Source organism: Caenorhabditis elegans, chromosome V (assembly GCF_000002985.6).
Source record: "Caenorhabditis elegans chromosome V".
Classification (NCBI taxonomy): domain Eukaryota; kingdom Metazoa; phylum Nematoda; class Chromadorea; order Rhabditida; family Rhabditidae; genus Caenorhabditis; species Caenorhabditis elegans.
The window spans coordinates 3601328-3617783 of NC_003283.11; the positions used below are offsets into that span (position 1 = coordinate 3601328).

Below are 16456 nucleotides of genomic sequence, written 5' to 3' on the forward strand. Positions count from 1 at the left end.
ATTTTGTGGTCAGATGACAAATGTTGCATAGTTGAGTTCTTTCATTTCAGAATTGCAAAACCACTATTAACGAGTTAAATTTAAAAATACGTTTTCTTTACTGTTACAAGTACATAAGTTAGCTGTTTGTGCTTGCCTCATGCCTACATTCCCGCCTACTGCCTTTTTTTTTGTATTTTTAACTTTAAAATTAGAGTAGAAAAAAAAAACAATATTCAGAGAACTTGTTGGTGGTTTGCACTAAAGCATAGGTCCCTCTGTAGGCAGGCAGGCATGCCTTCCTGACTACCTCACAAACTACAGTGACTTAAGAAGTACCTCATATTTAAAACGTAGCAGCCTACACTTCAAAGGTTTTTTGAATATAAAATGTTCTAATCAGCCCGTGAAATGTCGCCCGCTGTGACTGTTTTTAATTAAACTTTTTAGACGAAAACAGTTGTAAAAACTATTGATTGATTGGAATTGCATGTTCTCTTATTTTGAAGTAATGCCAAACCACAAAATTTCAAAACCACAGTAATCAAATTGCATTAACCAAATTACAGTAACCCGGCTACGGTAATTTTTAGTTGAGAGATACAGTAACTTTACAGCTACAGTAGTTTTGAATTTCGACTAAAGTAATCCAGGATATAGCTACAGTAACCATTTGTATAGCCATAAAACTTTCAAAAACGTTTTTGACAAATATTTAAATGTGGTTTAATAACGCGAATAATTCAGTAAATACATTTATTTCTACAGTTTTCTACAATGAACGAAAAATTAAAGTTTTTCTAAAGGTTCGTCTGTGTCAGTCCACTCAGCTGGTTTATCCGTTAAAAAGAAGAAGCCCAGGATATTTGTCTGAAAATAAAATTTAAAAAGTTTTAAGAATTTAAGAACTTACAATCACCATACCACCACCAACTATCAGAAATACCCAAATCCACTGCTGTCTAATAGATTCATTAGTGACAAAAATCGATACAAGTGCCGGAGCAACAAACAGAGCCAAACATTTTATCCATTGGATTGCGGTGAGCACCACGTGAGCGAATTGCCTAAAAATTAAAGTACCGTGCTCTCAGAGATTGCTTAAAAATTACCTGGAATGTAACACTGCGACTTTATAAAAGCCTCCCGGATTCACTCCAATGCAACTCATAGTCATGATGCAGGAGAATACCGACCATCCACGATATTCCATTGGGATCAAGCCAATTGAGGCGAAAAATAGGCCGGAACCTCCGACGGATATTGTGTTGAAAATTTGAATTTTTACAGGCTCACTTATGAATCTGAAAAATAATTTTTTTGCAGGTTTGGAACTATAACTTTTTAAATAAAAATTCGTTTGATTTAGGTTTTAAAAGGGAGCGTCCGACATTGACGGAGGCTCGCCGTAAACGTATATTGAACCTTTTAATGGAAGTCTGACACATTCTGGAACATTTTGAGCTTCTCACTCATTTTTGAAGTTTTTTTAAAGCTTAAAAAATTCAAGGCAAAAAGCTTTCCAGTTCTCCAAAACTCACTGTATTTTATCACTGATGATACCAAAGCACAACCTGACTGGCAGACAAATTCCATGTATTAAACTTGAATAAAATCCAGTCTCGGTGACTCCAAATTTCAGAACTTCATGTAAATATAGTGGAATATAGGTTGAGAACATTATCGCAGCGGTCAAGTCGAAAAATGCGTTTGCCCAGACACAAAGGATTACCGGACTGGTTGCGAGCTTCTGGAAATTTGAAAGATTTGGAAAATGATTGAAATTTTTGGACGGAAGCAGGAGATTCTACTAAATTTGTTTTTTAAATAAATACATTTGGCCTAAAATTTTCAGAAAAATTGAAGGAGGGAGTAGATCAGGGGTATGCGGCAAATTTGCCGAATTTGTCGTTTGCCAAGCTCGGCAAATTTCGAAATTTGCCGCATACAACAAAAAATTTGAAAATAAAATTTTTAACGAAAACTATTGATTTTGTCCCCAAAAATTTAGTAAAATGACAGAATTGAGTGGTACACTACACGTAACTTATTCAGAAACCAGATTTTTGATAAGAATTTAGTAGTTTTGGTGCACCAAAAAACATCAAAAAGTATCAAATTTTTCGGAGTTAGTTAAGCACGGCAAGTTTGCCGAATTTGCCAAACTTGCAGAGCTCGGCAAATTTTGAGATTTTTTTTTTCAATATCAAAAAACTTTTTTCACTCACAATATAAGGTACATCGCACTTCTTGCTCAAATGAGCCTCTGATTTATTTTTCTGTATGCTCTGTAATTCTTTGCCAGACACCCTTCTCGTATCCTGTGGGTGATCAATGTAAACGAAATACCAGAGAACAAAGAGTATTGCTCCAACTATTGAATGTAGGTAATATGACCATTTCCAGCCGAGTGAGCTCACACAAATGAGCCCTGTCGCCATGTTTGTGATCATTGATGCTATTGCGTTGAAGCACGTGAGAACTGCTACAAAAATTGCAGTTTCTGCAAGTGGAGCCCAGCGTACAGCCAATAAGCCGATTGCGGCAAAGTCGGCAGAAAATGAGAATCCCTGAAAATGAATCCATGAAAAATTTCTAATTTTCGAATTGTTACAAAAATCTTACCTGAATAAATCGCAAAATAATTAAAAATGCGAAATTCCATTTTGCAGCGAATGGGATTAATGAAGTAGAGATGCAGGAAACAATTCCAGATAGGAAAAATGGAAATCTGAAATTAAAATTTTTTGAACTAACGAAAATAGTTATATGAGAAAATAGTTATAGTGGTGGCAAAACGATTTTTTGCGGCAAATCGGCAAATCGGCAAATTGCCGGTATTGAAAATTTCCGGCAAATCAGCAAACCGGCAAATTGTCAATTTTCCGAATTTGCCGGAATAACGGCAAATTGTGGTTTTGCACTTTTTTTGGAAATTTCAAAAAAATAAAAAATTAATCGGCAAATTTGTACGCATGTTATAAAAGTTCCTACATCTATTTTGGAAAGTAAGAAAATTCTATAAAAATATATAAAGAAAACGGGAAAAAAAATTCAAAAAGGCATAGTTTTAAGTGTTTCCGTCTTATAAAAACCCTCTAAACACTTCCGAGAAATTGATACGGCAAGTCGGCAACTTGCCGAATATGAAAATTTCCGGCAAATCGGCAACTTGCCGAATATGAAAAATTCCGGCAAATCGGCAAACCGGCATATTGCCGGAATTAAAAATTTTTGGCAAATCATCAAAGCAATTGCCGCCCACCCCAGATATACATACCTCGCCCCATACTTCACCAACAGCAGGTTCATGGGTACTGTGCCAATAATGGTACCCGCAGCCACTGCCCACAAAATCCATTTCTTGTCGTCGGGTGTGTAATCGTAGATACTTTGACGGGTCTTAAAATTTGTTGGAAAAATGTTTGGGGCTTTAACTTTAAGATTTTAAGTTTAAAAGTAAAAAATAAATATGTTTTCTTTCAGAAAATTGTTTTACTTTTTTAGTGAACATTTCAAAAAATTGCTCAAAAACAGACTTGAAAGTTGCAAATTTGAGTCGGTTTTTGAACAAGTTTTCGAGATTTCCTGTCAAAAATAAAATAATTTTCATAAAGTACAAATATTTCTCTATGTTTCTCTATAAAATTCCAAATAAACATTCTGCACTGACAATGAAAAAACTAAGATTTTGTATATGTGCCAAAGCTGAAAATTTTAGCTAAAAAACTGTAAGACATTCAGTCAAAAATCCAGAATTTTTTGGCTTCGAAAGTTATGTATTTAATTTTAAAAAAATCAATATTTTCTTAAACTCACCCCATTAATTTCTGTGAATCCATCTGAAAAATCGTGTTTCATACAGATAAATGTAAAATTTATAATTAAATAATTCGAGCATAGTGACGCTAGGCACAGAAATCCAACCAGTAGAACTATGAATCTAAAACACGAAAACATGTTTTATGATAGAAAAAGTTGAAAATTCTAAATTTCCAACCTGTAATAATTATTTAATAGCATCATTGTAAGGCCTGCTGAACCTAAAAAAAATGCTACTTTTAAATTGAAAAAAGTCCGATATAAACAGTGTAGTGTGAACAGAGTTTGAATAGTCATTTTCAAACTGTTTATTCAAATTCGATGTTTTAATCCTTCTCCTCGACATGTGGAATTTCATGAATTTATTATGTTCTTCCTGGAAATGACCATGTGACAAAAAGTGTTGCGAATGGGAAAACTTTCTGAAATATTAACTGTAAAATTTACAAAATGATCAAAAGTTAAAAATTGCAGAATATAGATTTTCCTTTATAAAAAAAATCGCAGACAGATACATAGTAGCAAGGTGATAAACCGTTTTTTTTCGGCAAATCGGCAAATTGCTGGAATTGAAAAATTCTGGCAAATCGGCAATTCGAAAAATTGTCGATTTGCCGACTTAGCCAAAAATTTTCGGCAAAATGTGGTTTTGCATTTTTGTTTTTTGGAAATTCAGAATTCCTATCTTAATAGGCAAAATTGTACGCATCCTAAGAATGTTCCTACATCTATTTTGAAAAGTAAGCGAATTTAATGAAAATATTTGAAGAAAACGGGAAAAATTTTAAAAATACACAGTTTTAAGTGTTTCCGTCTTATGAAAAATCCATCTAAACAGTTCCGGAAAATTTAAATTTATATTACGGCAAATCGGCAACTTGACAAAAATGAAACTTTCCGGCAAATCGGCAAACCGGCAATTTTGTTTAAAATTATCAAAATATGTATGGAAAACTTGGCTGTAGTGCTTTTGAAAACTGTTCTGATAATTTTTATTAAATTTTGTTCTTTTTCTAATAAATTCGAATAAAAGTTCAAGACCATCATCTTACCATTTTTTGTAAAACTGGAGATTCTACCGAAAATATCCCGTGAAAAATCCTTTAAAGAAATCCAAAATAATTTTTTTAAAATCAAATGATATTGAAATTTTATTATGCTACTGAGAAAATTAAGATTTTCAGTTGAAAAAGGGTGTTTTTTCCCCAAATTTTCCGTTTTTTGAAATCAAACTCAAAATTGAAAAGGAAATTTTTAAAAATACTGCTATGATGCCAAAATAACCAAATATTATGCTTATTCGAAACTTTTTTTTGTAAGTATAAATTTTTTTTTCAAAAAGAAGCAATTTTTGGTTTTGCCACTTTTTTAAAAGTGGCCAGTAATTGTTTAAAATTCCTCCAAACTACAAACTCATTGGAAAATACAATTTGATTTATCGGGCTGACGGATGTGAACTTGCTGAACCCAGCATGACGGCCATGTGATCATTTTGCAATCAGATATGATAAGACGTGATCAGAAAACGGTCAATGAAGAATCTGCACTCAACTTTTGTTTATCAATTTTCTGTTCTGTAACTCTACAACCCAAAGTTTTACTATTCAAATATACAAAGATTTAAACACAATTTTTTTATTTGAAAAATGGTTTTTTACAGACTTATATATACATATGTACGAAGTTCATTCAAATTTTTTCCAGTTTCACTGTGACTTCTGAATTTGTCCATTCGGCGGGCTCATCGGTAAAAATGAAGTATGACACAAAGTTGGTCTGAAAAACTTTTTTTTTTGCTATTTTCGGCCACCACTTGACACTTCAACTCACAATAATCATAAGACATCCGAGTACAAGATGTACCCATAGCCATTGTAGTCGGTTTGACTCGTCCGACACAAATATTGCGACAAGTGCGGGGGCGGAGAACAAGGCCAAGCATTTCATCCACTGAATTGCGGCAATGACGACGTGAGCGAATTGTCTGGAAAATTTCAGATTTTTGAACAAATAGAGGCGTAATTAACTAATTTTTAGATTGTTTTATAAATTTCTAAATATGTAGGTCTTGCAGCGACAACTGGGCTCTCACAGCGCACGTGGTTCAGGCTGTCCTATTACAATTTGATCTACAAAAAATGCGGGAATTTTTCGTCCAAAAAATGTGACGTCAGCACGTTCTTAACCATGCGGAATCAGTTGAGAACTCTGCGTCTCAACTCCCGCATTTTTTGTAGATCTACAGCGAAGAGATAGGACTGTCAGTAAAAATATTGGGTCCCACAGAGGAAATTATCTCACAACGAATATATATATATATATATATATATATAGACTCACAACTAAAATGGTCTTACAACGAAAAATGAGTATTACAACGAAAATATATGGTCTCACCACAAACATGGTCTTTCAATGAAAAAGTTGGGTCTCGCAGCGAAAAATGGGTATTTGAACGAATATATAGAGTCTCAAAACATAAAATAGTATCACAACAAAAAATGGAAATCATAACGAAAATATAGGGTCTCACAACGAAAATGGTCACACAGTGAAGAAGTTGGGTCTTGTAGCGAAAAATGGTCTCACAACGTAAAATCTAGGTCTCCCTACAAAAAAGAAAGGGGCTGAAAAATAGGAATCAGCGATGAGGGTCTCGAAACGAAAAGTACATTTTCCAAAGTAAATTGGGCCAAGTAGTAAGATGCCAGTAGGGTCTTGCAACGAAAGCCGTAGCCTACCTCGAATGCAACACCCCACACTTGTAAAATCCGCCGGAATTGACTCCAATACAGCACATTGTCAAGATGAAGAAGGAGAGTGACAACATGTTGTGCTCGGCTGGAATGAAGCTGAAAATTTGAATTTTGGAAAAAAAAACCGCCCCGACGAAATACAAACCCGATACACGCAAAAAAGAATCCGGAAAATCCGACGGCAAACGTGTTGAAAATCATTATTTTTAGCTTTTCACTTATGAATCTGAAAGTTGCTCATAAATTTTGTGAAAATTTGGTAAATTTTGGGAAAGTGTAGTACCTAAATTTATCACTAAAAATCGCGGCCACAAATCGAATTGGCATGTAGGAGAACAGCACCAAAGCAACGTAGAATCCAGTTTCAGTTATCCCAAATTTCAAGACTTCATGGAAATAAATTGGCATGTACGAGGAGAACATAATCACGGCAGACATTTCAAAAAATGCATTGATCCAGACGCAAATTATCACCGGGCTGGTCAAGATTTTCTGAAAATTCATATTAATTTTTTATTTCGAAATTATCGAAAAAAGGTTAAGACACTTTTTTATAATTTCAAAATTCTTCAATACAGAAAAAACCAGCTTCGGAAATTTGCCCATTTGCAAATTGTTCTAAAATATAATTAAATCTCATTGTAAGGGATTCAACATTTTTCCAAAACTACAGTAACCCTACAGTACTCCTACAGTACCACTACAGTACCCCAACTTTTCGCATATCATCTCAAGAAACGTACAACAAAAATGCACTACAATTTTTCCAAAACTGCAGTACTACATTAATCCTACACTACCGCTACAGCATTTCTACAGTAACCCAACAGTACCACTACAGTATTTCTACAGTAACCCAACAGTACCACTACAGTATTTCTACAGTAACCCAACAGTACCACTACAGTATTTCTACAGTAACCCAACAGTACCACTACAGTATTTCTACAGTAACCCAACAGTACCACTACAGTATTTCTACAGTAACCCAACAGTACCACTACAGTATTTCTACAGTAACCCAACAGTACCACTACAGTACTTCTACAGTAACCCAACAATGCCAATACAGTACCCCTACTTGATCCCCCCACTGTACCTCTAAAAAGGGACCTAATACCTTTTCCAAATCTCAAATCGCAAAATTTCCAAATCTACAGTAACCCCACAGCAATCTCACAGTAGCCCTACAGTACCCTACAGAAAAGATCTGGTGACCGAGTTTTCCTAGTCTTGGATTTTGTATCAATACCTACACCCTAAAAACCGACCAAATATCTCTTCTAAAGCTCAAATCAGAAATTTTCCAAATACCCTACAGTAATCCCACAGTAGCTCTACAGTACCCATACAGTACCATACAGAAAAAAATCTGGTGACCGAGTTTTCCTAGTCTTCAATTTTTTTTTACCCACCCTATAAGGAACACTTGTATTCCTGTCCAAATGCGCTTCCGACTTATTCTTCTGAATTTTTCCCAATTCTTTTTGAGACACCTTCCCAGTATCCTCGGGATGATCAATGTACACTATAGTCCAAATGGCAAAGAGCACGAGTCCAACAAGAGCATGAAGATAAAATGCAAATTTCCAACCCAATGAGCTCTCACAAATAAGCCCGGTCAACGAGTTGGTGGCCACTGATGAGATCCCGGTAAATGCGGTGAGAATTGCCACGAAAGTTGCTGTTTCTGATAGTGGAGCCCATCGGACTGTCATCAGTCCAATTGCAGCAAAATCGGCAGAGTAGGCGAGGCCCTGAATGTTTTGTTTGGGTTTATTGATTAATATTCCACAAACCTGCAAAAATCTTAAAACTATCAAAAAGAAAAAGCTAATCTTTGCGGCCAGCGGTACTAGAGCAGTAGCCAAGCAGGAAACCACACCGGCTATCAGAAATGGGTATCTGTAAATTGAATTTGTGAGGATTCCCTCTATTTACCTCACCTTGCCCCATATTTAACGTATAGCAAATTTATTGGAATTGTGCCAATAATTGTGCCGGCTGCCACCGCCCACATTATCCATTTCTTGCCGCTACTGGAGTAATCATAGATGCTATGGATTGTCTGAAAAGTAAAAGACAGTGCTATGGCTCCAATATTTAGGCCTGAAAATTTCAAAAAATGCCCCAAAACTTACCCCATTATCATCCAAATACGACTCGGTGTAGTCAGTTTTCATGCAAATAAATGTGAAATTAATGACAATATAGTTGGAACAGACAGACGCCAAGCATAGAAATCCGATGGCGATGACTATTAATCTGTGAAAAAAAAAGAATTGTCAGATATGAAAGGTGGCAAAAAGTTTTTGATTGCCGGTATGGTGACTGGCAGTAAAAATATTAAAAAAGTTTTTGACAAGTTTTACCAGATATTTGTCGATAGTTTTTTTACAATTTCCCCACTAGAGCTACTGGGGTTTTTTATTAAAAATGTTCCAAAAGTGTACACAACTTTAAAAAAATTTGAATCGAAAAGAGTTGCATAAAAATGCAGGGGAAAGCTGTTTCGAACGGAAAATATATCTTTTTTTTTCAGAAAATTGTCATCTGCCAAAAAACGTCAACGGCTCTTTATGTCCATTGCCAGGGATTTTTCGAAGTTTTTTTGGAACATTTCAACAATTGATAAAACAATTTCCTACGTATTTCCATATTAATTTTTGGTTCAAAAATTAGATTTTCATACTGAAATCAATAGTTTTGAACATTTGCCAGCTTCAGACTTACGTTCAGACCTCAATTTAAAAAAAAACTCGAACCTGTAGTAATTTCCCCATAGTGACATATCGGTAAGTCCCCAAAGAATCTGTCAAATATTTGGTGGTTCAAAAATAGCAGAAACATATCGGCGGGGTTCAACATGGTTCACCAAAACAGGTACGACAAAGTGTGAGGAGACGAATAACATTTTTTGACCAATAGTAAGAGATGGTAGGAGATGTGAACGCGGTGATCTCCACTATTCCCTCGGTCAGTTTCAACATGTGATGCGCACGAAGAACACGACAAACTGACACGTTGGGTGGATATGGGAAATGATAAGGAAGGTAATGAGAAATGAGATTGTTGGGAGGAGAAGATTTTGTAGTTTCTCTTATTTTTGGAAATTTCATTGAACACTGACAAGATTTTTCACGTGACCTTGTAAAGTGAAAATTCGGCCACCAATTCTAAAAAGTGCTGGGAAATTTGCACAAAAGTGTCGAAATGAGTTTTTAAAAAACTCGGCCACCGATTTTTCACTGCCACATACCAATTTCAAAAAATTTAAAATGTTGCTTTTATTTGAAATTGGCGAAAACTTTGAAATGGTAGAACCGATTTTCTCGGTCACCAATTTTCTTTTTCGGCCATGTAAAATATACCACGCTGTCAAGTGAATTAAATTAACATAACATAGGAAATTAATGAAAAAAAAAGCAAAAAAAAAAGATAAATTAAATAAGTTTAAATTACAAATTTTTATTATTAAAAATTATTTAATTTTTTTTTTCATTTTAAATTTTTACAAAAACTAAGGCAACTCCAGAGGCCCTAGCCCCGAAAAATTAAGTCGGTGGCCGAGTTTTTTGCCGGCCACTTAATAGATTACCTATTTATTTTTTTTAATTTGATAAGAATAAAATTCCTAACAGTTTTTTATTTTTTTTTCTCCACCACAAAAGGGTAGTTGAAAGGGAACATTTTGTCTGATTGTTCTATTGTTTGTTTTTCCCCTAAAACTGAACGAAATGAATTGAAATTTTTTCAAATTAAAATTTTTTAGCACATACTTTTTGACCCGAAATTATTATGAAAATGAATTCGAAAAAAAAAAAATTAAAAATCAGATTCCCCCGCGCGATCATATTTCTAGGGAATCACATTTCTGAGCGTTCTCCCCCGAGAGAATGTTCAGAAAAAATTTCTAGTCTAATTCTTGGAGAACGTAGGGAGTTTGTTTCCAATGGATTGTACCAGGAGTGGGCGGCAAATTATTTTTTTCCGGCAAATCGGCAAATTGCCGGAATTGAAATTTCCGGCAAATTGGCAAATCGTCAAATTACTTTTATAAAAAATCCCTCTTAACACTTTGGACAAATTGATGTTCGGCAAACGACTAATTGGCGATTTGCCGAAAATCAAAATTTCCGGCAAATCGGTAAATGCCGAATTTGTCGACAAAAAAATTTGCCGAACGGCACTTGCCGCCCAATCCTGGATTGTACTTCGAAAAAACTTCTACCCTTTCAGAGGTCATATTAAAAAAGAACGCATTCTTGGCTACTGTTAATAAAAAGTAAAAATGTGAAATTTATTGATTTTTCAAGTCACAAAAGTGGCTCAAAAACTAAAAAGTAGTCATAAGTACAACCGTTTAATGCATTTGTTTCAGCGGGAGGAGGAGAGAGAGGAGAAAGTGTACACGTGAGGGCAACGGGGGAAGAACTATATTTATATGTAAATCTTTACAAAATAACGTGTCAAAGGTGCTAAGGGGTATTTACATAATTTTTGTATATGTGACCATGATCACACTCCGATTTTCAGGTACAATACAATCAGGTCATCACAGAGATAGAACACCTCACGCCTTGGACACGGGCTTCTCTTCGCTGTTGGTCCATTCGGCGGGCTTGTCGGTGAAAATGCAGTAGGAGAGCAAGTTGGTGATCTGCATGAGGCCACCGAAAACCAGGAAGACACCGATCCACTGGGTACGGACCGATTCGGTGGTGACGAAGAGAGCAACCATCGCAGGGGCGGAGAACAGCGCCACACACTTGGTCCATTGAATTGCGGCGATGACCACGTGGGCGTATTGGCTGGAAAATAATTGGTTGTGCTGAGTTTTGGAGCATTTAGGATTCTGTTAATTATAAACATCCGGTGGAGATGCAAATTTTAATAAAGGGCTCGCCACGTGGTTGAACTAGTCATTGAAAATTTTGTTTAGGGCTAACACTATACTAGAGTGTGCTATCTTCTACAACAGGGTGACCCGCTTAAAATAAGGTGTACAAGGTTTTACACAAGGTTTACGGAGACGTTATCCTACTCACTAACCAATTAATGCACTTATGGAGTATGTTAGGGGGGTCCAAGTTGGGTCGTGGGATCCACCCACCGACCCGCTCAGAATGGGTCGCCCCCCGCCACACACAACTTACCGAGCATGAAGAACACCACATTTGTAGAATCCGCCAGAGTTGACACCCACACAGCACATAGTCATGGTAAACGCGGCAACGGACCAATACTTGTTCTCGGCTGGGATGAACCCAATGACGGCGAAGAATGCTCCGGTACCTCCAACTGCGATTGTGTTGAAGATCAGAATCTTCGGCAGCTCTCCGATGCAGCGGATCTTGTCACTGAGTACGGCGGCCACCCATCGAACTGGAAGCCAGATGAAGAGCACTAGAGCCACCCAGAAGCCGGTCTCGGTGACTCCGAACTTGAGCACCTCGTGGAAGTAGATTGGCATGTAAGTTGAGCAGACGATCACAGCGGACATCTCGAAGAAGGCGTTGAGCCAGACACACCAGATGACTGGGCTGGTAAGGAGTTTCTGAAGCAGAGGGATATGAGTGAACTGTAGCTCAAGATCTGTGACTTACTCTGTATGGAACATCGGTACTCTTGTCCAAGTGAGCTGCAGACTTGGATTTCTCGATCTTGGTCAATTCTTTGCAGGAGACTCTCTTGGTGTCTTGTGGATGATCAATGTAGACAATGTACCAGAGGACAAAAAGTAACAATCCGACGATAGCGTGAAGGTAATAGGAATACTTCCATCCGTAAGAGCTCTCGCAAATCACACCGGTCACAGAGTTTGTGGCAACTGATGAGATTCCCGTAAAGGATGTCATGACGGCAATGAAGGTAGCAGTCTCGGTAAGTGGTGCCCATCTAACAGTGATAAGTCCGATAGCGGCAAAATCCGCAGAATACGCGAGTCCCTGGCAAAATCTGAGAAGGATCAGTATCCAGTAGTTAAAGCCTGCAGCCCAGGGGATTAAAGCAGTTGAGATGATCGATGTGAGACCGGCGATGAAGAAAGGGAGTCGGGCACCGTATTTGACGTAGAGCATGTTAATGGGTACGGTTCCAAGCATGGTACCCAATGCGACCGCCCATAAGATCCACTTCTTCTCGCTTCCATTGTAGTCGTAGATTGATCGGAGCGTCTGAAAAACAAGAGCTTGTTAGAGGAGTTTCTGGATTTGTAGCCAATTAAAAGCTTTTAAAGCTTTTTAAGTTTTGGTTTCCTACAGCAGCCGACATATTGGGGGCACACTAATAATGCGGCGCGGCACCCAAACATTGTGGCGCTGAGATGATTTCACGCCAAAATGCAGATAAGCCGTTAATCCGGAACATGTCGGGCGCTTACACAATTTTTCAAGTCAGGAGGCCCCCTAGGTGTTACTTACTCCATTACTATCTGTCACGGCATCCGACATATCATTTTTCATGCAGATGAAGGTGAAGTTGATTACGATGAAGTTGGAGCAAATGGAAGTCAGACATAGGAATCCGACACCTACGATTATCCATCTGAAAATAGGTTTTTTTTTTCACGGAAAGGTAATTTTGTTAAATAAATTGGTTACCTGTAGTAGTTTCCCCATGGTCTTGTCATTTTGTTGAATTGATTGCTTGAAGAAGTGTGTAGATTCTGAACGAGTTCGGTACGGGTTTTTGTAGTGCAAACGCGTTGATCTATCTGATCGACGCCGCCCACTACAAGACGCTAAAAAGTGAAGATGGGGTGGGTACGGTTCAAAATATTTTTAGATTATCACACTTATCAATCCAAAAATTGGGCGGGCTAAAGCAAAGAATAAGTGGTCGGACTTCATCGACTAAATACGCCATGATCTTTGAAATTTTTTTTTAGGATTCGGGGAGGTGGGAAGAACATGGTCATTTGTATAAGTTTCCTCGTTTGGTTTTTTCTCTACTTTTTTTTTCAATTTTCTCTAGTTTTATATTGTATGTTGAAATCGAACATGTCTAGGTACATAAATCGAGAGAAAATCGGATTATTTTTGAAACAAAAAAAGAGAGTGAAAATTTACATAACTTCATTTAGTTGGCCAGAAATCAAGATCAAATTTCGGTGGAACAAAACTCAGAGATCTGAAACTTAGTGTACGAGGTAGGTCGAGAGTAGGCCTGCCTGCCTGCCTACGCCTATTTTCTGCCTGTGTAAAGTGAGTAAAACTGATAGTGAGTACATCCACACTTCAGAGTTTCAGCTTAACAAATTAATTGGAATTCCTAAATTTACGCTGTGAAAACACCACAAATCAGAGCTCATTCAAAAATGTAGAGGCGGTAGGCAGGCAGGTAGGCATGTATTCAGGCACGCCTGAATAGTTATACTTGACGTCCCAGAAACTACAGCGAAATTTTTTTTTTCCAAAAAAAAAGTCGAATTTCTTATAACGCTATTTTTTAGGCAGCCCACGCCTATTTTCTGCCTATATACATGCCTACTCCCTGAGAGTAAGTACATTTACGTTTCAAATTTACAGTTAAACAAGATAATTCGAATATCTAAATTTACTCTGAGAAAATGCGGAGAGACGGAAGGCAGGCAAGTAGGCATGGGATATTGTCCATAGAAAACAATAATATTTAAATTATATGCAAAGCAAAAAAAAATTATGAGAAGAAGAAGCTAAATTTTAGCAAAAAAAACTTCAAAGCTTGACATTTGAAATTTCAAACAAAAAAGTTTAGGAGAAAAATTTAAAAATTTATTTTTCGAGAATTTCAAAAAAAAAGTATTCAAAAGAAAATTTAAAATAATTTCTCAAAAACACACATAGCAAATTCCAGTTCCTTCCAGCCAGGAAACCGTCAAAGTTTTCATCAAACAAACACTTTTTAACCGCCTCCTCCCACTTGATCCTACTAGTAAAGGCATAGACTAATGAAATTCACTTGATTCGATTAAATTTCGAATTTCAATACAGAAAAAAAAAACAATCAAAAACTATATATCAAATTATACAATTATTCCGGGCGGTTGTCAAAACATGGTCAAATGATCAGAAATTGAAGTTTCATTTTGCCTGGTTCCTGAATTTTATTTAAAATTATGTAGCCGACATTGATCAAGGTTTGCGATTTACTACTAAAACGTCCACCAAAAAAGTATTCAGTTTCTGGAATGTTTTTTTAATTTTTCACAAAAATCATTCAAATTTAATTCCCGTGAAGTTATTTTTAAAACACGCTAAAAGTAGGCTATTTCTAGAAGTATTAGCTTCTAGAGGTTTTTAGAAGTAGGCCATGCCGTCCACTGGTAAAATTGTATTCGATCAAACTGCATGCATCCTCAGAATCTTCCCGCGTTTTATACTTCCCAACAAGCAGAGAACACGCATTCCAATTATTGAACTAATTACGGATTTCGTGCTCTCGAAATTCTCAAGAAACGTGAATTTTCGGACTTCTAGTTGGTGGATCCCCCGGACTAATGAGATTCTTGAGTTTTTCGACCACGTGATGCTTCTCTGCAGCGCAATCATAATTGCCTTGTTTATGTAGGTGTCATGTTTGTATTGCGGAAATTCGTTTGGAAAAAAATTATATGCAAAGCAAAAAAAAAAAATTATGAGAAGCAGAAGCTAAATTCACGCCTAGGCCTAAGCCTATGCGTAAGGCTTAGCCTAAGCCTAAGCCTAAGCCTATATTAAAGCCAAAGCCTGAGCCTAAGCCTAAGCTTAAGCCTAAGCCTAAAACAATCTTCGTATTTCTTTTGTTTTTCAGGTTGCTTTACTTGTTGGAAAGAATACAGTATATTTCTCCCTGTGGAGAAATTTTCACAGTACTCCCAGCTGGTCAAGCAACAGCCATCCCGTGGAACGACTATCCTTGCTCGCTATAGCGATGAGTCGATTTTGCTCTTGGTTCAGTATGTGCAGAGCCAGGAGATCAAAGGGGTTAGTGTAGATTGCTTTTTCTCATCAAAATTGCGTCGCCTTTAAAGCTGAATGCAAACGAAATCAGTTAATCACATGAATGTTCTATAGTTCATAAAGGATCAAATTCCGATCACTCCAAGCACACACACACAAATACATTTGTGAAACAAAAGATGGTTTCCACATTTCTTCTTATCATATCGGTTCAAAAAGTTCAAATCTCTCGATACTTTTGTTTTTGCAAACGGAAATTGTGACTAGAGGTTCTCTGAACAATTCCGACCGCGTGGTGTCAATGTGATAACAATGATAAGAAATGTTATTTGGGTGTGAAAACAGTTTATTTCCCATTTTGGGGACAGTCTTCTGGCGTAGAACTGATCTCCTTACTACTAGAAATATTTTTTTTTAAATAAATATGCAGGTAAATTTTGTTAAGCGTTCCTGAATTATCTTTGTTCTATTTAGAAAAAAAATTAACAATTTTCAGAGTTGTGCAAAATTCCTGAGTATGGAAATGAAAAAGTACAAGGAGCCAAAAGCCAAGCCAATTTTTTTTTCTTGATGGTTGGCAGAACAAACACAAACTAACAATTTCTTATCACTGTATAATTTACGCCAAACTAAAAACGGAACCGATGCGGATCTTTTGATCAAAAGTTCAAAAATTTGTAGATCCTAGGAAAACCGTTTGGTTACTGTACCTACTGGACTCACGCTCTGTTTCATTTTCAGAATATTCAAAAAAAAACTCAATATTATTTGATTTTCGGTTGAATTAAAAAGTTTCATTTTCAATAATAATATCAAGTACGAAAATTGATTATTAAACCGTCTCTGTGTTGCAACTTTCATCATCCCTCGGCGATGGGCTTGCTTTAATTCCATGCCAGGCATAATCAACTGCAGGAAAAAAGGAAAGAAGATAGAAACATGCTGCAGCAAAAAACAACCAGACAGAAAATCCATTCT

The 16456-nt window shown here is 36.6% G+C and overlaps 3 protein-coding genes and 1 non-coding gene across 4 annotated transcripts; 1 reads left to right on the forward strand and 3 right to left on the reverse strand.

Moving 5' to 3' along the window:
• Positions 1-720: 720 nt before the first annotated feature.
• T22F3.8 (Major facilitator superfamily (MFS) profile domain-containing protein) lies at positions 721-4098 on the reverse strand (the record flags this gene model as incomplete). The annotated part of the gene is made up of 9 exons (NM_071612.4): positions 721-849; positions 893-1046; positions 1092-1283; positions 1521-1729; positions 2208-2549; positions 2605-2710; positions 3260-3381; positions 3799-3922; positions 3980-4098. The coding sequence occupies 9 exons, from the start codon at positions 4096-4098 to the stop codon at positions 769-771; spliced, it is 1449 nt and encodes a 482-aa protein (NP_504013.1). The 3' UTR covers positions 721-768.
• Positions 4099-5420: 1322 nt separating this feature from the next.
• T22F3.10 (Major facilitator superfamily (MFS) profile domain-containing protein) lies at positions 5421-10427 on the reverse strand. Its single transcript, NM_001383291.1, has 10 exons — positions 9323-10427; positions 8699-8822; positions 8504-8625; positions 8357-8462; positions 7973-8314; positions 6841-7049; positions 6703-6783; positions 6543-6653; positions 5632-5785; positions 5421-5577 (listed from the first exon to the last, which is right to left on the reverse strand). The coding sequence occupies exons 1-10, from the start codon at positions 9346-9348 to the stop codon at positions 5491-5493; spliced, it is 1362 nt and encodes a 453-aa protein (NP_001370717.1). The 5' UTR covers positions 9349-10427; the 3' UTR covers positions 5421-5490.
• On the forward strand, positions 5550-5570 carry 21ur-15544. Its single transcript, NR_068672.1, has one exon.
• Positions 10428-10830: 403 nt separating the features above from the next.
• Positions 10831-13226, reverse strand: T22F3.11 (Major facilitator superfamily (MFS) profile domain-containing protein). Its single transcript, NM_071614.5, has 5 exons — positions 13160-13226; positions 12980-13103; positions 12164-12733; positions 11714-12114; positions 10831-11368 (listed from the first exon to the last, which is right to left on the reverse strand). Exons 1-5 carry the CDS (start codon positions 13186-13188, stop codon positions 11131-11133), a joined length of 1362 nt encoding a protein of 453 aa, NP_504015.1. The 5' UTR covers positions 13189-13226; the 3' UTR covers positions 10831-11130.
• Positions 13227-16456: the final 3230 nt, after the last annotated feature.

What these genes read in the sequence shown, in the direction of transcription:
- T22F3.10 (NM_001383291.1), bottom strand. Translation starts at nt 9,348, where the DNA reads ATGTCACTATGGGGAAATTACTACAG. An exon ending in CGTATTTGGATGATAATGGG is followed by an intron (nt 8,626 to 8,698) that starts GTAAGTTTTGGG and finishes TTTACTTTTCAG; the next exon opens with ACAATCCATAGCATCTATGA. An exon ending in ATTTTTAGTGATAAATTTAG is followed by an intron (nt 6,784 to 6,840) that starts GTACTACACTTT and finishes AGCAACTTTCAG; the next exon opens with ATTCATAAGTGAAAAGCTAA.
- T22F3.11 (NM_071614.5), bottom strand. Translation starts at nt 13,188, where the DNA reads ATGACAAGACCATGGGGAAACTACTACAG. An exon ending in CCATGGGGAAACTACTACAG is followed by an intron (nt 13,104 to 13,159) that starts GTAACCAATTTA and finishes ACCTATTTTCAG; the next exon opens with ATGGATAATCGTAGGTGTCG. An exon ending in TGTGGTGTTCTTCATGCTCG is followed by an intron (nt 11,369 to 11,713) that starts GTAAGTTGTGTG and finishes ATTATTTTCCAG; the next exon opens with CCAATACGCCCACGTGGTCA.